Source organism: Simochromis diagramma, unplaced genomic scaffold, assembly GCF_900408965.1.
Source record: "Simochromis diagramma unplaced genomic scaffold, fSimDia1.1 OVJJ01000426.1, whole genome shotgun sequence".
NCBI lineage: Eukaryota > Metazoa > Chordata > Actinopteri > Cichliformes > Cichlidae > Simochromis > Simochromis diagramma.
The window spans coordinates 291,719-317,432 of NW_024387170.1; the positions used below are offsets into that span (position 1 = coordinate 291,719).

Consider the following 25,714-nt stretch of genomic DNA (forward strand, 5'->3'; position numbering starts at 1 on the left):
CAATCAAACGATGAGTTTTATTATCACAGGAGAACAACCAAACGTCAACATACGGATTGTTTTGCTCTGACAAGAATACATTGGGTTCTGGTTTTATAGGATAAAATATCACACCTACGTCAATGCAGTTCAAAAATACATGGTGACAGACGGGCAAAAGTTCAACCCGTGCAGACAAGGGTACATCACGTACATATAACCTTACACCGACATATAACTTCTCCTTTCTACATTACTTGCCTTTTAAGGTAATAACTTCAGGTCTTAGCATCTCTGAGAGCTAATAATGGACCCTCGTCATTAATCACTAAATAGAGTACTTTGCAGCCAGTCTCAAACTGAAGTAGAAGACGCTTAGGCCTTCACTCAAACCTGCTACTAGATTAATATGTGTATTGTAAGCATGCATGCAATTAACCTGCTATGTTCTCATCTCCCCTCAGCATGTATCATCTGGACACTCTCACCAGTGAAGCTTAAAACCTTCTAGAATGGAACATCAACTCTTAACCAAGCACATTTATGCATTGTGTATAAAATGAACTCAACCTATAAAAATAGAAAGGTCAATGTGATGACAGACATATTCAATGCAATATAAACCCTGTAGGAAATATTACTGATAAATGATACTGTGAAACATGTTATTAATACATTCTTCATAAGGCAGATTATATGGTTGCAATAAAAGAATCTCTGAATCCCAACAGTCTGAATACAGACAGTGGAAAAATGTCAGTCTTAGTTTTACTGGATCTCAGTGCAGCATTTGATACAGTTGACCACAACATATTACTCAAACGACTGGAGAACTGGGCAGGTCTTTCAGGAACTGTACTAAACTGGTTCAAAACATACTTAGAAAACAGGAAATACTTTGTATCAATAGGTAACTTCACATCTGAGCAGACAAGTATCACATGTGGAGTTCCCCAAGGTTCCATCTTGGGACCCCTTCTGTTTAATATTTACATGCTCCCACTGGCACAGATTATAAAGAACAACAAAATAAACTACCACAGCTATGCAGATGACACACAAATATATATCACAAAGTCACCAGGAGACCAAGGCCCTGTACAGGCTCTTGGTAAATGCATTGAGGAAATTAATGACTGGTTGTGCCACAATTTTCTCCAGCTAAACAAAAACAAAACTGAAGTAATAGTCTTTGGCGCCAAAGAAAAACGATTACAGGTCACCAGAGAACTTCAATCTATACATCTAAAAACCACAAACCAGGCGAGAAATTTGGGTGTAGTGATGGATGCAGACCTAAACTTAGAAAAACACATTAAGACAATAACAAAATCAGCTTACTATCACCTCAAGAATATATCAAGGATAAAAGATCTGATGTCTCAACAGGACCTGGAAAAACTAGTCCATGCATTCATCTTTAGTAGGCTTGATTACTGTAACAGCATCTTTACAGGTCTACCTAAAAAATCAGTCAGACAACTACAGCTCATTCAGAACTCTGCTGCTCGAGTCCTCACTAAGACCAAAAAAGTGGACCACATCAGTCCAGCTCTGAGGTCTTTACACTGGCTGCCTGTCCGTCAGAGGATAGACTTTAAAGTTCTGATGCTGGTCTATAAAGCTCTGAATGGTTTAGGACCAAAATACATCAGTGACCTCCTGACCCAGTATGAACCTTCCAGATCCCTCAGGTCATCTGGATCTGGTCTTTTATCAGTTCCCAGAGTCAGAACCAGACACGGAGAAACTGCATTCAGCTTTTATGCTCCTTATATCTGGAACAAACTCCCAGAAAGCCTCAGATCAGCTGAAACACTCAGTTTATTTAAATCCAGGTTGAAGACTCACCTATTCTCAGCTGCATTTGAATAAAGCACCAAATCCACACTTTTAAGCTTAAATTTCAAAACTTACATTTTAACTACTGATTTTATCTGTTTTGATTTTATATACTGTTTTGTTTGTTTGTTAATTAGTTTGTTTGTTTGTTTGTTTGTTTTAATCAATTTTAAATCATGCTTTTTATTTGTTTTTGTTTCTAATGTCTCTGCAAAGCACTTTGAATCACCTTGTTGTTGAATTGTGCTATACAAATAAACTTGCCTTGCCTAAAGTCGATGCTAGAAGATCATCAAATATGGAGGAGTTGAGAGATTAACCAAGGAAGGGTGGGCAACGGTCTGTGATTGCTCAGGCGACATGTGCAAATGACAGCAAGATATTCAGCTGACTGTTAGCATCAGGGGAGCTTATCGTTTTAGTTTCTGTGTGCAAAGCAAAAATAATCTAACTAGGTTTGGAGAGTAACATACGCTCCACTGAAGATGGCATCTTATTCAGGCTTATTTCCAAGAGACACTGCTCAACTGCATACTGCATCTATTACAGCAGAAAAGCCTGCAGACCAGACTAATTCAAACATCTCATACACCAGCTGATTAAAAATATGAAAAAGAAGCAGTCCAGCAGTCGGCCTCCTTAGTTCCAAGATGTTTCTGGAGATGGGAATGGTCCATTTTTGAGATGTGCAGCTATTTGTAAGTATTGTGTTTTTATTTGAATGTGAGATGGGCTTCAAACGTGTTTTGGAATCTGGATTAAAAATCATGGTGTAAAAAACCGACATTATAATAAAAGCTGTTATCATTGCCAAACAGTGTTGAACTGTAGGCGATCTCAGCCTTCTTCACTTCCATCAAACCACCAACGTTTACCTGCGTATCCAAACACAGAGACAGGCTCAGCAATACTGTACGCGTCACAGGTTTACTGCATACATGAGATAAATAAAGAAATAAATAAATAAAAGGAACGACAGAGCCTCGCCCTGCAGGGATGTGCACAGTGTGTCCTCCTCACCCCGGGGTGCCCGCCACCCTCATCAGCTCCTCCTTGTTCAGCCCAGTGAATTTCACCTCCTCCTCCTCGTCGGGGATCTTCAGCTTCACCAAGCCATTCTTCTCCGCCGTCGTCGGTGCCTCCTGCCCGCTGGCAGAGGGTGTGTCGGCGGCCTGGTCTCCTCCCGTCATCGGCTGCTTCTCCTGCTCCTCCTGGTCCAGATCTGCCTCGCTCACATCGGCCTCCGTGGCATCAGCATCCACCTGAGCGGGACCCGCCTCGTCCTTGTACTCAGCATCCTTCATCTCTACGTTGGTCTCCTCCGTGTTCATGTCGGCCTAGTCCGGTTCTTGATGGAAGAGCTGCAGACACGCTTCAGTGTGTGCGACGTTCACAGACAGTGGGACAGACGAACATCCAAACTGTCCCAATTATTTGAACCAATACGTGTTTCATTGGCGTTCAACTGTGCCAGCACACAGACCATTTAAAGTGACCCTCTGTAAGCCAACTGGGCCAGCTCACAGAAAGGTGAATATGGTGAATGGAGCGGCTATAATGTAGCGCATTTCTATTGTAGCCCGCTGCCGCTCAAAGCGCTGTAACACGACTCGTCCACGAAGCACTTTTATTCTACGCGTAGGTGCTTTCTGTCTAATGATAATGTGATGCCCCAAAAGCTTTAGCATTCAGGCTGGAGGTGGAACCACCTGCCAATCAGCAGACGACCTGCTCTGATGACAGCCACTCTGAAACTACCGCATAAACAAAATATGTTCAAAATACAAAGCAAACAAAAATATAAACATCAGTTTTGGTTTTTAGGATCATTTTCTTGTTTTCGTTTCCAGAAAATGATTTCTGTAGTCTGGTTTCTCCTACCAATGCTTGAACAGAGATTTCCGAGCGCACCTGAATGTAACATCAAATAGGATTGGGCCAGTTTTACATACGTCAGTTGTAGAAATTGTTGAATAAATAAAAAAAATAAATAAAAAATAAATAGGAGAGCTGCGCGAAGTTGCAGCTTGCAGTGCTGTGTTGCTTGAAAGCATCTCTCTGTCGGTCTGTCAGGGGGAGACTGGCCTGATGGTGACAGCTGGAAGGACTGACTGCATCACATCGCTCTCCTCTTTGTTTTATTAAATGTACTTGTTTTTTGGATTACTACTGCTACTCTTTTATTCCCCCTGTCACTGTAACAATCAGAATTATTGTCTGAAGGCCGAAAAAAGACCAGAACAGATTTATTTTCCCAAGCAGACTAATTCAGCTTCCACTTGACTGTCATATTTTATTATTATTATTGTAAATGTACGAATTTATTCATTTTTTCATTTTGAGGTATTACAATCAGAACCCGACAGGACCAGGGGACAGGAAAGAAAGAAAGGAAGGGGACGAACACCAGAGGAGGAGACTCTGATCAGCTGCTGAGAAAAAGCATCAGTAACACATCCGTCTCCACCTTTAAGTAAAGAAGTTGAATCAGTACTTTAGCTTTCAGCAGAGTATTTTTAAACAATGGTGTCTATACGTCTACTTAAGTACAGGATGCCAGTGTGTTTGCCTGGATATGTTCTCCAAAGTGTCCACTAAACAAATATGTTGGGATGATTTCTTGTGTTTGCAGAATATCTCTAGAATTAGAAACATGCTGTCGCTGAAAAACTAGTTTATTTCTCCTGGACTACTGTCATTCATCATCATCACCTTGTGTTTATGCCAAATGCTGCAGCAGGAGTGCTGGCAGGCACTGCTGGACTGACATGTCCTCAGGCTGCTGCTTGGGACCTGTCCGGTCAGGGAAGCACGGACCTCCAGCACGGACCTCCAGCAGTGCCCAGCGGGACTAGAAGCTCGTTCATACGCACTGACGGGTTTTACGGCTTTATTTAAGTTTTATTTAAGCCAGTTTTACGCCTTCCAGACAATGACTGCATAGCGTGATAGGCGGCGGTAGTGCAGCGTGAACGCGTGCAGACCGCCATTAAACCCAGAGAAGAAGAAGCTTGGCGTTTCTCGGAGGCGTGCAGCGCCTGTGACAGCTTCCTGCGTGTTTTCCAGCGTGAACATGAACGTGGCTGAAGCTAAATCAGAGCTGAAGCGGCTGCTGAGCAGGCTGAGGCCGGCTGAACTCACGCAGCTGCTGGGCTGGATGAAGAACTCAGGTAAACACGCTGCACGTGTGGCGTGGGCTTCGTGGGTCACGGCTTCAGCGGGGGACTCCTCACTGTGTCGTCACCATGTCGCGCTGTTTCCACAGTCACGCACACTTCAGGAGTAATACACAGTGGGACCCTTCGGGTTTTTACGAGTTTGTTACATCTTCCGTTGATGCTGACAGAGCAGCCCACAGACTGACAGCATGCTGTCACTGCCGAGCCGTCATTTCCCCTTTACTCAGGAGTGTGTGTGTGTGTGTGTGTGTGTGTGTGTGTGTGTGTGTGTGTGTGTGTGTGTCTTCTTGCAGGTGAGCTGGAGGACGAGCTGCTGGGAGATAACGGGAGGGTGCTGCTGCAGAGTATTGCAGAGGACCTGCGGGCAAATGTGCCCCCCGATGCTATGCTGCCCTGTGAGACCGCTGCCTACAGTAAGGTACTGTGTCTGAACTGAGCAGGTACTACAGAGCACACTGCTGATCAGTGCGCCTGCATCACTTTGTGATCAGAAGTTCATTATGACCTTCATAAGTTAATAATTAAAGTGGTGTTAGTACTTTATTTACTTTACAGTGATTGGAGGCAGCTACAGGTGTAGCCACAGCTGCCCTGGGACAGACTGTGGCTACACCTGTAGCTGCCTCCACCAGTGTGTGAATGTGAGAGTGAATGAATAGTGGCATTGTAAAGCGCTTTGGGTGCCTAGAAAAGTGCTATATAAATGCAATCCATTATTATTATTATTATTATTATTGTTGTTGTTGTTGTTGTTTCTAATAATCACAGCTCTGTTTGGCCTTTTAAAATTCAGTTTCGGAGGCAAATAAGTGTTTTTAATGTGACACAACTTCCATTAATGTTTACATGACTGTACTACAGAGCCACGCCCACATTGTGTTTAATATGCAGTTTTCATTTTACTTCAAGCTTTTCCCCAATATTTATTTGACTTAAAATAAAAAACACTATTAGATATTTAGTCATATTATATTTTTATACAGTTTTTTTATGCTGTTATTTTTGTGCCACTATTCTGAGCGCACGTAAAAAAAAGGCGCATGTAAAAAAAGTTTGCAGGTGCAAGTGTTGTATTTCGAGGAGAAATTTATTTTGAGCAAAGAAAAGCTGAATTTGAGTGAACAAACTTCATTGCTGCATGCAAAAACTGTATTTCAGTGTTTGCTATCATCCACACACTCAACAGCAGCCCCTCTCACTCAGTTTTTGCGCTCGCTCGCAATGTGTCGCTCGCGCTCTCAACATTTCTGCCCGTGCGCGCTCAACTCTTTCTCTACACCGTTATATTTGTGCCACAAAACCAGCCAATCACAGACTTGGATGCAAAAAAATGTGATTGGCTGTTCTGGTCTCCAATGAGCTCGAAATGACGAAATGCAATATCCCAGAATGCATTTCGTCCAAAACTCAAACGAGGTAGCGGAGGAATGCAGAGTGACGGAGTTTGAAATATTACTCTTTCTGGGTCACAAAATAAACTTTTAAGATATTTTTATGTGAGAATGTTTCTGTGTAAACTTCAAATACCTGCTCGATTCATCAGGACATCACATATTTGCATGAGTGCTCTGACGTTTTTGGAGATGCCTGTTACCAGCTGACCGGGTCACTCGGGTTAAACATAATATAAAAGGCTGAACTGACAAAACCACCATCAGGTGTTACAGGAAAAACCATAAAGCCTTTGAACTAAAACGCTGTTGTGACAGTGATGTACAGTCTTGTTGGTATATATGTATGATTTGTATCGTCTTCATGTTTCCAAACCGACATCATGACCAGCAGCTTTACAGCTGTGGCTCCAGCAAACATCAGCTGATACTATAAATTAATTTTAAATAAATTCTAACAACAGCTGATCAAGGTTGAACATGCTGCTGCTGCTGTTTAGCGCGACATCCGCTGGTTTCCTCTTTCTGGCGCAAAGTGGGAGATAAACAAGAGAGACGATCAGCTGATCATTGATCAGTTTCATGATTGAAGTAGCAACAGGAGAGAGAGGAGGAGAGAATGAGGGGAGAAGAGGCAGCTGTGCAACGTAAAGACAGAATAACTCCAGCTTTGTGTCTTTTTCATTGTAGCTGAAGTTCGGGACAAACTGTTTCTTTTCCCTTCAATACGGATGTGTTGTAATTGGTCCAGCCCAGAGTTGATCATGATTGGCTAATCCACCACCTTTCATTATTTATACCGTTACAAAAACAAACAAAGAAACATAAAAATGAAAAATCACCATCGGCCCACCGGGTAAATGTCCGGTATGCCCAATGACCGGTTCCAGTCCAGCTATGCGGTCAGCTGGTGGGTAACAGGCATCTCCGAAAACGTTAGAGCACTTATGCAAATATGTGATGTCCTGATGAATCGAGCAGATATTTGAAGTTTACACAGAAACATTCTCGCATGAAAATATCTTAAAAGTTTATTTTGTGACCCAGAAAGAGTAATATTTCAAACTCCGCCCCTCTGTGTTCCTCCGCCACTGCCTCGTTTGAGTTTTGGACGAAATGCATTCTGGGATATTGCATTTCGTCATTTTGAGCTGATTGGAGACCAGAACAGCCAATCACATTTTTTTGCATCCAAGTCTGTGATTGGCTGATTTTGTGACACAAATATAACGGTGTAGAGAAATAGTTGAGCGCGCACGGGCAGAAATGTTGAGAGTGCGAGCGACACATTGTGAGCGAGTGCAAATGCAAAAACTGAGCGAGAGGGGCTGCTGTTGTGTGTGTGGATAATAGCAAACACTGAAATACAGTTTTTGCACGCAGCAATGAAGTTTGTTCACTCAAATTCAGCTTTTCTTTGCTCAAAATGTCCTCAAAGTGTCCTCCTTATGTGAGTGTCCGTGTTGGTAGAATGAGGCAGTGTTAGTGGAGACAGGTCTGAGCTTCATGATGTTAATGGAGAGAGGTGTGGTGATGATGAGGATGACGAGGAAGCTTTGGTACGTGTTCCAGATGCAGCGGCGGTCACGGCCGACGGTTCACGTGGATGGCTTCCTGTACGACGACGAGCAGGTGGACTCCCTGTGTGAACGGGGGCTCATGAGCCGCAACTACTGCCTCAGCTGTGGATCCCACCGGACTGCACCTCTGGGTGGGAGCACATCACCACTGCTCACCTTTGTTCAGGTCTACATGTTTAGCAGCTCGCTGAGCTCCATGTGTTATCCTAGCAGCTGTAGCTAGCTGGCAGACTCGCATGTGTGTGAAGAAGTGTTACATTAAGGAAAAAGATGACAGCTGTTTAAAGACAAACCGGCACAGTCGCTGTTCCCTCTGACATAGTGTGAACACATGCAGCAGAAAGCTGCTAACCCTGACAGGCAGATGCAGGGTTATGTTACAGCCTCGTGCAGTAGAGACGATGTTTGTTAGAACGCACTAGACTTGTAGTCAAGACCACCTAAACCCAGACCGAGACCAGAGGGTATCGAGACTGAGAAATCTTTAAACTGCAGCCAGATGCTGCTTCGTCTACGGGTGTCAGGCATATTTATGTGTTTCTGCGACGCACAGCCCTCCTCACCGCTGTCCACTGTCTCACTCACTGAGAGGACAGACGCACACTCCACTTGACTGTCGCGTCCATCACCCTCTCTGTGTTTCACATAATGATATTATCCTATATCCTCGCATGTGATTGGCCACAATATGGAGGGATTGGAGCATAGCTGAGCCACTGTGTGAGAGCTGAGCAGCCAAAGGAAATGTAGCCGGCTCTCGCTCAGTGGCAGTCGACTCTTCTGATTCACCACAAAGCGCTCTGTAAGCACGGCTCTTAGAGCTGATGCTTTTGAAATGACACATTATCGAACGTTACGTTGCGTGTCATGGATACTGTTGACTCCAGAGGCGGAGCCAGACATTTTATACACCCGGGGCTTAGCTCCAAAGGGTAGTATGCAGGGGGGGGGGGGTGACTGAAAGATTTATTAGGCTGAGTTTTGAGTTTTGTTCAAAAAAGAATGACTTCATATAGGAAAAAATATATATCACATATGCAGGACACCTTAAACTAGTTTTTTAATTAAGCAGCAAGGCAGAACAAAGTCAGGGCTAGGGATGGGTACCGGTATCCGGTGCCATGATGGCTCCGGTTCTGACATAAACGGTAGTAACCAGCCCGAAAAGCAGCGCACATTTCGGTGATTTTTTTCCCCTGAGATGTCATACACTTTGGATTCCAGCCAATCATTTTACCTTTACAAGCGTAGTAGGCGGGCCCAGGTACGTACGTTCTTTTAGAGCAGAGCTACAGATTAAAAAAGCCCAAGACGAAGCGGTCAAAGTCTGGCTGTACTTCACAGCAAAATATGCAAACTCAGCAGCCTGCAACAAGTGCTTTAAGCTGATACTGTGCAAAGGAGGTAACTCCTCTAATCCGATGCAACACCTGGCGACTGCAGCATTTTGTTAAAAGCTGAGAAACGCACCGTATTTGGTAACTTGCTGCGAGACCTCACACCGAGCACATCTAGCTAGCAACATGAACCCGAAGAGGAGAGTCCTGGCCCCTAGCCCTGCCAGTGTAGCAGAAATGATGAGGATGATGATGCAGCAGCAGCCGTTCTTCTCTGCGTGAGTAGCTTAATGTTGTTCGTGTGTAATTTACGTTGAGTAGGCTAACCACGTTATTACATTAATGCATGTAAAGTGAACTAGCAAACACCCTCGTAGTTACATGCGGCTGTCTTCTTGTTTGATGGCAGATACTCCCTTCACCCTGGCCAAAAAGGCTAAAATGACCAAAGAAAAAGAGGGAAACAGTTAAACATGAGAGGTTTTTGGACAAAGTTTGTGTTTTTTCCATTGTTTAAGCACTGCTTCCAGCCAAGAGTGATACCATATATGCCCTAGGGCTGGGTATCGTCACTGATTTCTAGAATCGATTCAATTCAGATTCACAAGGTCCCGAATCGATTCGATCCACGATTCGATTTAATTCGATTCGATTCGATTTAAATCTGGGAAATTTTGACAGTCAGAAATATTATAATTCAGATCAGTACATTTACATATTTTTGTATCAATAAAAAGGAAGCTGACACTTTCCAGACTTTATCAAAGGTGTGAGCATCACAGCAGATGCCTTTGTGTCAAAGTAGCTGAAGATAAAACACAGAAAAACATGAAGGTGATTTTCCTGGCCTGGGATTTTATAAAAATATTCTGCAGTACATCAAAAACGAAAGAAAACCATTAATCAACATATGAACATTACCTCTGAAGTTACAGTGGTTTTATTAGAGACACGGCTAAGCGTTTTGCATTTTGAATAATTTTAAAAAGTTTAAATTTGTTCAGTATTGAATGGCAGAAATGAGGTTTTCTTTTCGGAAGAATGTAAAAGGGAAAAAAACAGCGGCTGACAGCCTGTAAACAACGGTAGACTTGTGCGTAACAAGCAAGCGAATAATGAAGAAAGGGAAACCGTTCTTGAGAGAGAGAGAGAGAGAGAGAGAGAGAGAGAGATGTGCATCGCGGTGGAAGCAAAACAGTAAAAGTCAGAGTGAATTCATGACGATGTTTATGTGAAGCGTTTGGATCTTCTTTTGCTGCTGGTTCGGTCAATATTGTTTGGAGAGAGATAAAACTAACAGCTTTAGAATCGGCGCAAAAAGGGCGTGAACACAAAGCGCGGACCCGCCGACAGATCAGAATCAGCGAGCTGTCGGCTTTCAGCCCCGACCGTGAGAAAGACGACATCTAACTGATTCTGATCCGCGGGTCGCGCTGTGTGTTTAAGTCTTTGTACAGAATCCGTGTACCTGCTCTCATTTACTGTCTTAGCTGTTTGGTGGTTCTTGAAATTTTGTGAGGTTTCACCAGAGATTCTGGCGTTTCGGGCAAAATAAATTTATATTAAAAAAATCGATTCAGGATTTTAATGAATCGATTTTACATTATCCAAGCCAGAATCGATTTTAATCGATGAATCGATTATAAAAACCCACCCCTAATATGCCCCATAGCTGCAGAAAAGGCTAACATTGTTATCTTTTTACAAAAAAACAGCTGAACATGAGAGGTTTTTGGACAAAGTTTGTGTTCTCCATTCTTTAAGCACCGTTTAAGCACCGGCACCGTTTCAAAAGTACCGGTTTGGTACTGGTATCATATAAAACCTAAACGATACTCATCCCTAGTCAGGGCTGTATCAAGACACAGGGACTAAACCCCAATTCAACCAGACCCAGAACTGATCCGGAAGTAAAACAGGACTACAACAGTTCAAAATCAGGACTACGGAGGATTTAACCAAGACAGAACCAGAATCAGAACTAGATGATAATAGACTATTTAGATTGAGAAACGTTTATATAATTATTTAGCCTTGTTGTGCAAACAATCCTGCAAAACTTAATAAATATAGAATATGAAAAGTAACAAATTGTATCTAGTAGAGCAGGGCGACATGGCCAAAAACTGGAATTGCACAACCCACCCTTCGGTTGACAGCAACACAGGAGAGCCTCACCCACCTTCGGGCTCACTTTTGTCTACAATCGTTCTTCAGAATGATTTGACTGATGTGTGGAGAAAGCTCCATCCTAAAACCAGACAGTATACATATGTAAAGGTTTCTGAGAGCAATGTGAAGGCAGCTGGGCTTGATAGATTATATGTCAACCAGATGTATGATAATAGACTGGTTAAAGCAGAGATCTTACCTGTTGGTTTTTCTGATCATCACTTAGTGACTGCAGATATTTCCTTATTGATGCATTCTAACATCTGTTCGCACTGGCGCTTTAACGTGCTGCTGATTCATGACAAAGAGTTCTGTCGAGCTTTTTCTGACTTCTGGTGTCACTGGAAACTAAGGAAGACGGACTTTTGCAATTTGGCTCAATGGTGGGAGGTGGGGAAAACACAGATTAAGCTTTTTTGTCACCAGTACACATCACATGCAACGGCCAGTGTTAAAGACTGCTTTGAGGAGTTAGAACGAGAGCTCAAGAGGCTAGAGACTGAGATTATAAGTGGGACAGATTAAAGCATGTTCAGTCCCTTCGGAGGCAAGTGTTCATGTTTTTAGACACAGACACTGGATGTCTCCTTCCGTGTCAGACATGAATGGTAAATGGACTGGTTCTTATATAGAGCTTTTCTACTCTGTCCGAGCACTCAAAGCGCTTTATACAGCTAATTCATTCCCAATCACACCCATTCACACAAGCACTTCTAAGCTTAAGTGCTAAGTATCTAACATTCACACTCCGATGGATGCATCGGAGAGCAACATGGGGTTAGTATCTTGCCCAAGGATATTTGGCATGCAGACTGGAGCAGCCTGGGATCAAACTACCGACCTTCTGGTTAGTGGCTGATCCGCTCTGCCACCTGAGCTACAGCCACCCCGTGAAGAAGGGCTCTACACGGTGTATGCTAGTTCTGGGAACGTGAAATGTTTTGAGTGTGGAGATGTGGGTCATAAGAAAATAATGTGTCCTCACAGGCAGCTTGCAGCGGGACCTGCTGTGGATGATAGTGGGGAGGGGGTCAGCGGGCAGCAGGCGCTAAACGTGGCTGCCCCTCTGGTGTGGGACGAAGCTGCTCTTGTCCCGACTGAGGCTGAGTCTATAGTGCGGGGCGAGGCCGCCGTTGACCCGGCTGGAGCTGTGCCTCCAGCGCGTGGTGAAACTGCCCTATCTTAAGAGGACGCTGCGCCCTCGGTGTGAGGTGAGGTCGGCGTTTCTCCCGCGGGTGCTACGGCATTGGTGTGGAGTGAGGTGAGTGATTGCGTGACTACGACCAAGCCGACAGAGAGGGTGGAGGCTGGACCTGCGTTCAGTACGGCGCAGACTGGGGATGAAATGGGGAGCTCTGAGTTGGGTGTAGAGTGTGTTGTTGCCTCGTGGGACGGAGAGGTGGAGGAGCAGCAGCGCAGGACGCCTGCTGGTGGTTGTGGTAACGACACGACTGACATGGATTGTGATTCTGACGCTGATAATGTTTCTGTAGCAGACAGTGTCTCTCAAAATGCAGATTTGTATTCTTTGGAGGTAATCGTTGCTTTTCTGGACGACACCTTTGGTAGGAAGGTGATGTTAGGGAATATTTCCCTGATGTTGAGGAATTCGTTCGGTCAGCTATGACTCTTCAGAAGGTTGTGGGATTGGACTTACTGGATGGTAAAAAGCGTTATCGTCTGGAGAAACATGTTACTGGTCTGAGGGAACAGTTGAAGCGTCTGAATTGATAGAGACACTGGAGTGTTTTACGCTGAAACGTTATGATCATACAACACTGGGTGTTTCATCTCTGCTGGGTTTTTCTGTTTGCTTTCTTGGAGGCTTCCTCTTATGTGCAGGGGTTGAGGGTGGCCTCCTTGCATGTGAATGGGTGCAGGGATGCCGATAAAAGAGCCTTATTAGCTGAGGTGATCAAACAGAAGAGATTAGATATAGTCTTTCTCCAAGAAACGCATACTGACAGTTTAAATGAGATGGACTGGGATCTGTGGTGGGGAGGGCAGGAGTTTCTTAGCCATGGGACAAGTTTTAGCGCAGGTGTTGCTATTTTATTTTCTCCTTCTCTAAATGCGAATGTTATTTTCAGCATAGAGATGGTGGCGGGCAGAGTCCTTTTGGTGAAGGCTGACATTGGAGGTTTTATTTTTACTTTTGTTAATGTCTATGCACCGACCTCAGGGGCGGAGCGTGGGATTTTGTTTAAAACATTAAAAGAAAAATTAAATGGTGCTGCTCAAGGGGGCTGTGTTGTGTTGGGTGGGGACTGGAATTGTTGTCTTGACTTTACTTTGGACAGGACTGGGGCGGAGCCGCATCTTCAGTCATCTTCTGCTTTGACAGATGTCCTACGGACAATTAATTTGGTTGATGCGTGGCGGATGAAGCATTCCTCATCCAGGCAGTATACCTGGATGAAAGTGACTGATGGCAGGGTTAGTGCAGCGAGATTAGACAGGTTTTATGTGTCTGTTTCATTTACTGCTCGAATTATTAACTGTCAGTGCTTTCCTGTTGTTTTTACTGATCATCACTTGGTTTTACTGGAGCTGTTTCTATCTCCCACCAGCAAATCCAGATCTTTTTGGCGGTTTAATATAAAATTGTTGCATGATCGGATATTCTGTGCCAATTTTAGGTGTTTTTGGGATTACTGGAGATCAAGGAAGGGTGATTTTGATTCCCTTACTCAATGGTGGGAGGTAGGAAAGGCTCAAATTCCTGTGTTTTGTCAGCAATATAGTTTTCTTTTGACGGCCAATATCATGAGAACTGTGCAGGACCTTGAAAAGGAGATAACACATGTGGAGACTGTCTCTGGTTCACAGTTGGGTCAGCAGGATAATGACTGTCTTCATTCTAAAAGGCAAGAGCTTAACCATTTTTTACACGAGAGGGCTAAAGGAGCTTTGGTTCGAGCACGTTTCACCAGGCTCCAGGACATGGACGCTCCAACCACATTTTTCTTTAATTTGGGGAAGTCTGTGGTTCACAGGAAGCAGATGGTGTGTCTTCAGCTTTCAGATGGAAGAGTGACCACGGATCCAGCTGAGATGAGACGGCATGCAGTGGCCTTTTACACAGATTTGTTTGGTGCGGATTGCTGTGATGTGGACTCTGCTTCGGACCTTCTGCAGGGGCTTCCTCAGCTGAGCCCAGGGGATCGGGACGTTTTGAACAGGGATATGACCTTGGATGAGCTGTCTGCGGCGGTGTCTCAGAAGGCTTCAGGCAAAGCTCCAGGAATAGATGGTTTACCATCATACTTTTTTAAACACTTCTGGAGTCTTCTGGGTCGGGACCTGCTGGACGTGTTTAAGGAGTGTTTTATAAAAGGGATACTTCCAGCTTCCTGCAGGCGTGCAGTTATCTCTCTCATACCAAAGAAGGGGGATTTGACCCTTCTTAGAAACTGGAGACCAGTGGCCCTTTTATGTGCTGACTATAAGATTCTCTCCAAGGTTTTATCGAACAGACTGAAAATGGTCATTGACCTGCTGATTGGTGTGGATCAATCTTACTGTATTCCGGATCAGTCTGTGATTGATAACTTGTTTTTGATGAGAGATGTGTTTGATATTTGTGAAGTGTACAATGCTAATGTTGGCATCGTTTCTATTGATCAGGAGAAGGCTTTTGACCGTGTGGACCATGATTTTCTGTTTTCCACCTTGAAGACCTTTGGTGTTGGGCGGGGGTTTCTGACTTGGGTGAAGCTGTTGTATAGCGATGCTTGCTGTGTTGTGAAGGTGGGAGGAGGGTTGAGTTGTCCTGTGCCGGTTCGGAGAGGGATTAGACAAGGTTGCCCTATCTCTGGACAGCTTTATAGCATTGTTGTGTTCATCAGTACATAACTGAAACCGGTTTAGAGAGTTTGTTTAGCCGTGGAGGGAAACAACTGAAAATATGAAATAAACACACATGTGAGCTGAGACTCTCATTTCACCATTTGTTGATTCACTCGAAGAGCAAGTAACGTAATATGGGTCAAGTGATCAGTTTGATATCTTTCGTGATTCACCGTCATATTTACATTATTTGTACAGTACGAATGATTTGCTTTGGTACCTGCTCAAACTTAAGCTCTCCTCTGGCTGCGCTTCTCCTACAGCAAACTCGCAGGCAGCAGCTCCTCCCCCCTCGCTCAAATGCTGCGCTCATTTACAACTGCGCGCTATGTGCTTCGAATATTGTGTGTAGTTTTTGTTTTATACAGTCGTCAGTCAGGCATCTAACTATGAAACAAATGACACTCCAAAAGACCCCGGGCTTCTGCAAAGATGACCCGGGCTTAAGCCAGTAAGCTGCTCCACTGTCAGCACGTCAGTGGATGCACGAGGTGATGGTGCAGGCAGCTGAATGAAACCGTTTGCTGTCATCGTCTCCTTTGGCAGACTTCATCTCTCACTCGTTCTCCGTGACCGAGCTTCGGTTCCTGTTCCAGCACGTTCTTCCAGATCTGAGTGGCCGGACACTGGTGGATGTAGGATCCAGACTGGGGGCCGTGCTGTATGGGGTCAGAGGTCAACACACACACACACACACACACACACACACTGTTGCTGTCGTGTTTTTGTCACTGTAGAGGACATTAGAACGACTGTCCTTCTGTGACAAACTTTTAAAAAAGTAAATCATTCAGTTTAATTTAACAAATGTTGTTGCTTGGAAGTCTTTCTTTCTCACCTGTTGTCTTTAATGTGTGTGTGCGTGTGTGTGTGTGTGTGTGTGTGTGTGTGTGTGTGTGTATTCAGGGGTACGTGTACAGCTCAGCGTCCCGGCTGCTCGGCCTGGAGATCAGCGAGGGTTTCGTCAGGCTGCAGGACTCCATGCTGCACAAATACAAGCTGACTGACAGAGTTCAGGTTTGTGTGTTTGAGTCGTGATGATCGCCTAGAAGACGCTCAGCCACAGATGGTTTCTTCTCTCTACAGGTCCTCCAGGCTGACGTCTGCACGCAGGATGTTCTGCTGCAAAACGCAGATGTTGTTGTCATGAATAACGTCTTTGAGTACTTCATGGAGCCCGAGCAACAGGTCAGGTAAGGTTACACAGATATAAGACCTGCAGGGCAGTTTTGTTGTGTTTGGTTGTCTGTGTGAAAGTTTGATCTGGGTTTTCGTTTTGGTTGAGAGGACATGCTGACATGCACTCAGGTCTGACTGAACTCGCTGAATCAGGGCAGGCGTCTCTGAAGGCACAGAAAGCTGTATGCACAGAATCATCGGTCGAATCCAGCAAAAAATGTGCTGACTTTGCCCTAAAATAAGGGTTTAGTCCTGTGACGTATGTGCACAGCAGGACAGCGCTGGCATATATCTCCTACTGTGACTGTTCACGTGAAGGCGCAGGCTGGACAGCCTCCATATGGACTATTTCAGACTCGTCACACTGGTTTGCTCCTGTAATGAAACGAATGATCAGCATTTTGTGTTCAAACATGAAAGTAGTGATCATTGTCTCACAGCGTCTCTGCAGCCAGAGTCGTCTCCCCCTGCTGGTCATTAGAAAGAATGCAGGTTTAAGACATTCCTGGCTTCACGTTGTACGAAGAAGTGCCATTATTTAGTTAAAGAGGTCTGTTCAACTCAGTGTTCAGTGTCATGAAGGAGCTTTACAGCAGCACAAACCTGTCACTGCAATTCACTGTATTACAAAACTAATACAGTGAATTGCACAAGTTACAACAAACATCAGGTGTTCTTGCAGGCTGTTTGTCACCAAGCATACTGATTGACTCAGAGCAATGAATGTAATTGTGATCAGGTGAAACACTACAAGTCCTAAAGTAACCTTTAGTGTTTGAATGGATACACTTTAACCTCCTACGACCCGAGCTCGTCCACAGCAGCATTTTGAATTTCTCTTTGATATTTGGGCTGATTTGGACCTGATGAATGTAAAAACAAAGAATTACCAGATTTGTTTTTACCTTATTTTTGTTTTTAAGAAAAATCAGAGCCACATATGAGGATATTTATTTAAAATGTTAATAGAACAGGCGCACTATAATGCCCTCGTAAGTGAATATCAGGACCTTGTAGAGCAAAATTGAGTATTTTGGTCTAAATAACCCAAAATGTGACGTCCACATATGTGGACGCAGGTCCTAGGAGGTTAAAGAGCCTCTGCAGCCCGCACATTAGAAATGAACAGGATCAGTGCATTAGCTGGAGTCTTTCTTTGACCTCTCAGGTGAGTGATTTTTGCAGCATTGCTCTGTCATCCTGTTTCTATTCTTTATACATCTGTATCATCTGTTCCTATAGTAACGTCTGATCGGAGCAATCAGTACTCAGTTATTTATGTTTGTGTAGAGCAGGGTCGGCAACCTTTCTGATGATGAGTGCATCTAAAATTTCCTCAGAGGTCAGTGTGCCATATGATTGCATGAGCAATAAATTTAATAACGCTCTATATTAACAGTTACACACTATATAGAACCACTTTATAGGATTATATTTGTTCACAGATGTTGGCAGCTGTCAGCGAATAGTTATCAGCTATTTGGAAACAAAAGACTTTGTATCCATAACAAGAACTCATAACAGCAAATGAACTGTTCAACAGAAAATACAAATGCTATTTATGGTCTCCTCACAACAATGATAAATACTGTCAATAAGGCCTCAGCAATGTTCTGAAGACAGTTAAAGTTGTCAGGTAGTGACGTCCAGCAGGTGAACATGCAGCTCCATGAACACGCACAGCTGTGGATTCCAGCTGCTTCGTAGTTCTGCAAACTTTGACCCCACAGAGTCGAGCTTTTCAGTTCAATCGGCTGCATTTTGATGTCCTCTGTATCCAACCAGTTAATGTGAGACAAATCCAGCTGCTCATTAAAGCTTTCTGGTTTGATCAGAAAAGAAAACATTGGTCCAAACAGCTGAAAGTCCCAAAACAGCATTGTGAATTCTGTCTCCAGTCTACGGATGTATCCGTGTATCTCCGTGGTGCTGATGCTGAGCCGACAGCTGCTGAAGCTTTTGAAGTGTCAGAATGTGGAAAGCTAGCAACGTCCCTTTCACTGGTAGGCTAAGTTACTTTTAGCCAGTTACAAGTTGAATCTGGTAGTTGGGTTAAGATACCGTTGTTACGTTCTGGTCCCGGCAAAATAATCAAACGTAACAAAAAGTTTGCCCCACTCACTACCCACCCACGCATAAACCACAACAATGACACCTTTTTCAAGTATTTAAGCAGCCATTTATTTTTCATCGGCAGTGAGCAATGCCAAAACAATAAACAAAACTCCCTACAAACAATCCCTACACTTCCCTACACCAAAATAAAAGGAAGCCAAAGCAAAAGACAAGTCACTTACCTAGCTATCTAACGAAAAACAGGAGAAAACTTGTTCAATAAAAGAAAACGGCTTCTCACGCCTACTAGGCTGCGACAGTGAAAGTTATACAACCAAAGAACAAAAAGTGACCGTCACTTGTTAACTTATTTACAATTATTTACATGGCAAGGCTAGAGGTACACGTGAATACTCCAGCCTGCACTATAATGACACCACACACAACTCCGTGACCGAGTCAACGGGGTTCCAAAAAGCACTGCCAGGTGACTGTCATCCGGACATTAAGTACTGAAGGTGGTCCATCAATTATCCAGTCCGAAGGTAGGTAGAGACTCCACCCAGATACCCAACAGCCACGCCCAGGTGTCCACCTCCTAGGAGAGAAAAAAAAAGGGAAAATACCACCAGCCATCCCCCGGTGGGAGGCACAATACCAACAAACACATCACTGGGTCATAACAGTTGGAAAAAAAAGGGCCCCCAAGCTCACTGCTCTTAAGGAGGGCGAACTCATAAAAAAAACTAATACGGGCTTCCACAAAAATAATCCCAAAACGAAAGTATCGACCACTATTTTCTTTAAAGCAAAATATGATATTTATTTACATCACAACACAAGGCGCCAAACTATTTACAACGGGGGGGAAGATCGCGACCATGACATACAGAAACACAGGGCTTAAATACATAGAATGAGCAATTAGGGAATGGATCACAGGAGGGAAACACAGCTGGGGCAAATTAGACCTGACGAGACAAGCAAACGTAAACTGAACACACTAAGATAACAGACTTTCAAAGTAAAACAGGAAACGCATAACAGTCACGCCAAACCAAAACGCCTAAAACAATACACTACCAACGCCGAACCGTAACACCGTCATTAAGAAGCGGCACAACTAATGTGTGTATGCGAGCTGATTTGCGATGTGCACCGCTGGCGCGGCCATTTATTTTTGAATGCACCTTCTCAGATTAACTCACTGCGTGTCGTGCCCAGGGCTGGACTGGGACAAAAAGAACGGCCTTCTGACTGGAGACCGGCCCCCCCGGTATTAAAGCCATAAAGCCTTTGAATGAAAACAACCCTGTTGTGACAGTGATGTACACTGTCTTAGATTAGATTAGATGAAACTTTATTAATCCCTCGGGTGGGTTCCTCTGGGAAATTCTGTAAATAAATAAATTAAAAAAACTTGTTGGTATATGTATGATTTCTATACATGTTACATCAGATAAAACTTTGGTTGTAAAATTCAGATAATTATTTAATAAAAGCGAAACATTTGAAATGAGAATAAGAAAGAAAAGTATTTCTTTGTGCCCCCCTCTCCCTGTTAATGCCCTACCTGCCCCCCCTGGCAACACTTTGCTAGACCCACCCCTGCACAGTTACCAGCTGTCAGCTACTTAGAAAAGGATCCTGGTGTTATTTGTCTCTCAGAAACAGTTCATAACTTCAACTCATCCATGTCACCTAAAAGGTAAACCTGTTTCTCCATCACCTGTTCAGCTCTGATGATCCAGTAAGGACATCTCCTGGTTTCATCTTCATGTTTCCCTCTCACCACATATCCAAACCGACATCATGACCAGCAGCTTTGCAGCTGTGGCTCCAGCAAACATCAGCTGATACTAGAAATTAATATTAAATAAATTCTAACAACAGCTGATCAAGCTTAAACGTGCTGCTGTTGTTTAACCGACATCTGCTGGTTTCCTGGTTCCTGGTGCAAAGTGGGCGATAAACAAACAAGAGAGAAAAGCTGATCAGCTGATCATTGATCAGTGTCATGATTGAAGTAGAAACAGGAGAGGGAGGGTGAGAGGATGAGAGGAGAAGAGGCAGCTGCAGCGCAAAGACACAGAATAACTTCAGCTTTGTGTCTTTTTCATTGTAGCTGAAGTCCGGGACAAACTGTGTTCCTACTCAGCTCAACACGAAACGCGTAATAATTTCTCTGAATACGAGACGACTCTGTTTTTTACAGGACGGTTGGCAACTCTAATAACTTATGAACAAAATAAAGTTCAACATCAGTATCATAGCACCACCCAGCTGTATAGAAACTCCGTCATGCTAGCTAGTACGCAGTACACAAAAGTCAGCATAACGAAAATAAACTCCACCTAAACTTGGTTCATATCTGAACCAGATAGACTGCAGGTCATAACTTCTTACCTGAAGTTCAGTTCACCTGACACTCAGACCGGCGGCCGCCTCGGGTCTCTCTTCCTCCGGGAGCTCCGCCGTAGCCACCACCAAACAACTGAGTTATTTTTACACATTGGCCATCCACCACCTCTCACTGTTTATACCGTTACACACACACACACACACACAAAAAAAAAATCATCGGCCTATAAAAACGAAAACCTCACACTTAGGACCGATGCCGGTGGGTCGATGGCCAGTCCAGCCATGGTCATGCAGTCAGTTAACCTTTCGCGTGCCAGCTGTGGCACACATGCCCAGGGTTGCCGACCGGGAGCTATAACTATCTTTTGTAGACGGGGTTCGTAAGGGTGCTTGAAATCCTTGAAAATGCTTGAATTTTAATATTGTCTTTTCACGGTTTGAAAAGTGCTTGAATTTCAGATGAAGTGCTTGAAAGTGTATTTCATTCACCACAAATAACTATCTGATTGAATAGTTTTTGTAGCAGTCCCCCGGACCAAGGAAGAAATAGAGAGAGCCTCGACGGGTGCAGTAATTTTTACTTTGAGATTCATTCAGAATCTAACAGTGCGCCAGGTGCGCCAATGCACCGTGAAAACTAAACAGAAACACAAAATACATTTTCTTAGACGCTTATTACAAATATGAACTCAAATAAAGCAGAAAATACAACAAAATATCAATTAAGCAAAGAAATACAACTTAAAACATGTACCTCGCTCCGCATTCCAAGGGCTGCAAATTGTTAATTTCGCTAGAGTCCGGTATCACGCTGCTTCACGCTTCATTGAGAGCTGCCTACTTGGACATGTGCGCCACAAAACCGGTCTGAGCTGGAAGTGCAGCTTGCCGCTAACTAAACAACAGAGCCCTCTACTGGACACTACGCGTAGCTGTTCAGGCTTAGATCAATAAACAAAACTGGACCTTTACACTCCCACCAAATCATGTATAACAAACAACATTCTTTACATGATTTCCAGCTGTAACATATGGACATTACTACAAGAACGAACACAATTTCAAATACATCATCAATAAACTTTCGCAAAAATACGCCTGATGTGACAGTATTGATTGAAACATCAATTAGTTATTTTCTAATAGAACTACAAGCTTTTGAACAGGTCGCTCAACTACGTGAGGTTTGTGTGCTGTTCCCTGCTTCTTTATTAAGCCTCGATCGCCAACTTGAAGCTTGACTCTGCGGACCAAACCGTCATCTTCTTCTGGTGCTTCAACCACTCGAGCCAGTTGCCACTGATTTCTGGGAAGCATGTCTTCTTTGATAATGACTATGTCATTGACTTTAAGATTTCATCGTGGTACGTGCCATTTCTGTCTCGTAGATGTGTTCAGAAGGTACTCTCTTTTCCATCTACTCCAAAACTGCTCAGTGAGATACTGGACTCTGCGCCAACGTTTCCTTGCATATAAGTCCTCTTTCACAAACTTTCCTGGTGGAGGCATTGCAACCTTTGATTTCATCAATATGAGGTGATTTGGAGTTAGAGGTTCAGGAGATATAGGATCATTGATTCCATCGACGCTCAGTGGTCGACCATTAACTATAAACATCGCCTCATAGAATAGAGTTCTTAGCGAGCTGTCATCCAGCCTGCCTTGGCATTGAGCAATGGTGGCATTGAGAACATTGCGGATGGTTCGAATCTGTCGTTCCCACACACCTCTGGCATGGCTAGCAGATGGGGCATTGAAGACGAACTCACACTGTTTATTGGCAAGGAATGCTTCTAAGGCATCTGTGTCACATTGTTTAAGAGACTCTCTTAGCTCATTTTTGGCTCCAATAAAGTTTGTACCCTGGTTACTGTACAACTTACAAACAGCTCCTCTTAAGCTGATGAAACATCTCAGAGCGTTGATGAAAGAGTCAGTAGAAAGATCCTCAAGCATCTCAATGTGGACTGCACGTGAGGAAAGACATGTAAAGAGGAGTCCGTATCTTTTATGCTCTTTGCGACCTTGTTTTGTGACAAATGGTCCGAAACAGTCCATTCCACAATACACGAAAGGATCTGAGATTTCAACTCGTTCCTTTGGAAGTTCAGACATGCGTTGTTCTTCTGGTGAACGTCTTAGTTTTCGACATTGAACACATTTGCTTATTAGTTTTGCAACTTCCTTGCTCCCACCAATCACCCAAAATCCGTTCGATCTGATTTCCATGAGAGTTTGGCTTCTACCTTGATGACAAATCTGTGCATGAAAATGAGCAATGATCAACTTTGTAATGTGATGGTCTTTCGGGAGGATGATGGGGTGCTTAAGTCCCTGACAGAGTGTTGACTTCTTCAGTCTTCCTCCAACACGGAGAAGTCCTTGATCTAGTACTGGATCTACTCTAAAGAGGGGACTTGAACTCGGAAGGTTATCTCCCACCTTCAACACTTCCATCTCTTGAGAAAAGGCCTGCTGCTGAATGAGCTTTATTATTGTGTCAGCAGCTGTTTTCCATTCATCTACTGTTACAAAGTTTCCATACTGGGCTTTGCTGGATCTCAATCTTTTTATCCTTGCAACCACTTTAAGGAGCATTGACCAGCTTGAAAACCTTGACAAACGGTTGAGGATATTGTCTTGTTCACTTGTTTGAGTTGTGAGAGCTTTGACTGCTTTGACTTCTGGATCCCCTACTAACAACACAGCTGAGGGGCTGGGTGCATATGAAATGTCATGTTCCCACAGAAACTTTGGACCAGACAACCAACATGTAGACATGATTTCTGATGCACTGAGCCCTCTAGAGGCGTAATCTGCAGGATTCTGAGCTGTGTCAATGTAGTGCCACTGTCTGGGATCTGTAGTTTGCCTAATTAACTGAACACGGTTGGCAACGAAGATGTGGAACCGTCGTGCCTCATTGTTAATATAGGCTAAGACTACTTGGGAGTCAGTCCAAAAGAACTCTTCATTAATGCACATCTGAAGCTCTGCTTTTAGCATGCTGCTCATTCTGGCTGATGTGACTGCGGCTGAGAGTTCTAATCGCGGGATACTTGTGACCTTGGTAGGTGCGACTCTTGCCTTAGCCATAACAAGACTACAGTGGACCTTCTCGTTGCTAAGATACCTAATATAGGAGCATGCACCATATCCTAAATCACTAGCATCACAAAAGTGGTGCAGTTCCACCTTTACAATGTCTGTTAGTTCTGGTGGGTGGTAACATCTAGGCACTGCAACTGATTTTAGTCTTTCCAACCCATCTTTCCAGTCCTCCCACCGTGAGCGTAAGTTGTCAGGAAGGGGGTCATCCCATTCAATGCCTCTGCGACACAGTTCCTGTAGGATACCTTTGCCTCTTAAGGTGAAGGGAGCTACGAACCCTAGTGGGTCGTACAGGGATGAGATCACTGACAGTATGCTCCGGCGAGTAGGAGGTTGGTCCTTAGTGTTTATTTTGAAACTGAAAGTGTCATTTTTGATTGACCACTGGATGCCGAGCACATGGCCTTCAGCTGTTGTGTCAGGTTTGAGATCGAGCGGTTCTGTGGTGTCTGCTCTGTCTGAGGGTTCCAGCTGGGAAAGCGCATCACTTTGGTTTGAGTTGAACTTGTGCAGATGTAGACCGCCAAGTCTACAAAGTGCTTGTGTTTCGGTGATGAGTTCTTGTGCCTCTTTAACTGATGGGACACTAGTTAGACCATCGTCTACATAAAAGTTCTGTTCAACAAACTCTGAGGCCTTAGGATAGTCTGCTCTGTACTGTTGTGCCAAATATTTCAGGCCGAAATTAGCACATCCAGGGGATGAACTGGCACCGAATAGATGTACAGCCATTCTGTACTCTCTGGGTTCTTTGTCTAATTGTCCATCCTGCCACCACAGAAATCTCAGATAGTTGCGCATGTCTGGACAAACAGAGAACTGGTGGAACATTCTCTCGATATCACAGATTATGGCTACATTTTCCTTTCTGAAACGACAGAGTACCCCCACCAATGAGTTGATCATATCTGGACCTGTGAGAAGAGTGTCGTTTAATGAGACACCGAGAAATTTTGCTGAACAGTCAAAGACAACTCTTAGCTTGGCTGGTTTTTTCGGGTGATATACCCCATGGTGTGGGATGTACCATGCAGTCTTGCCTTCAGACAAAGGAGGTGCTAATTCTGCATCACCACTGCTGATAATGTCTCTCATAATGGAACAGTAATGTTTATGATACTGTTTATCAGCCTTTAGCCTTTTCTTCAGGTGTTGCAGTCGGACTGTGGCTAACTTCTTATTGTTGGGAAGCGCTGGTGGATCATTGCCCTTGAAGGGAAGCGGCATCTCATAGTGCCCATCTGGTCTTTGTTTTATTGTATCACTGAGGATTTGTATGAAGCGAACATCATCCTGTGATACATACTTATCCTCATAGTTTCTCTCATTAAAGTCAGTCTCTAGGACTTTGAGTACTTCTGTGGCTGATGGTATGGGCATTTCTTTGACTGTGATCCTGTGCACATAACTCTGGTTACCTTCTCTGTCTAGGTGAGGATTACCAGAACCAATAATACTCCATTCTAGTAGGGTTCTTTGTGCGAAAGGTTCGTTTATTTTGCCTGTGACGATCTCTAGGGGGGCTAGTGCTGATGGGCAGTCATAACCAATCAATAGACCTACTTCACAGTTCTGCAATGGCTGTAACTTGTTAGCTAAGCCTTCAAGGTGTGGCCACTGAAGTGCAGTTTCCTTGGTAGGGATATGAGACTTGTCAACTGGGATAAAGTCACGAG

The 25,714-nt window shown here is 43.9% G+C and overlaps 1 protein-coding gene and 1 long non-coding RNA gene across 2 annotated transcripts in view; one reads left to right on the plus strand and one right to left on the minus strand.

Moving 5' to 3' along the window:
• LOC120744611 lies at nt 1-9,139 on the minus strand. The gene is made up of 3 exons (XR_005698409.1): nt 9,128-9,139; nt 8,601-8,603; nt 1-711 (listed from the first exon to the last, which is right to left on the minus strand). It is a non-coding gene; the product is annotated as an uncharacterized LOC120744611 (long non-coding RNA).
• The window catches only part of zgc:109986 (uncharacterized protein LOC553566 homolog), a 27,678-nt gene continuing 6,661 nt past the window's right edge, over nt 4,698-25,714 (plus strand). Inside the window, exons 1-6 of the mRNA XM_040049113.1 lie at nt 4,698-4,991; nt 5,294-5,418; nt 7,964-8,102; nt 15,876-15,997; nt 16,236-16,346; nt 16,416-16,522. Coding sequence (XP_039905047.1) covers nt 4,895-4,991; nt 5,294-5,418; nt 7,964-8,102; nt 15,876-15,997; nt 16,236-16,346; nt 16,416-16,522 — 701 coding nt within the window. The 5' untranslated portion in view covers nt 4,698-4,894. The remainder of the gene's footprint in view (nt 4,992-5,293; nt 5,419-7,963; nt 8,103-15,875; nt 15,998-16,235; nt 16,347-16,415; nt 16,523-25,714) is intronic.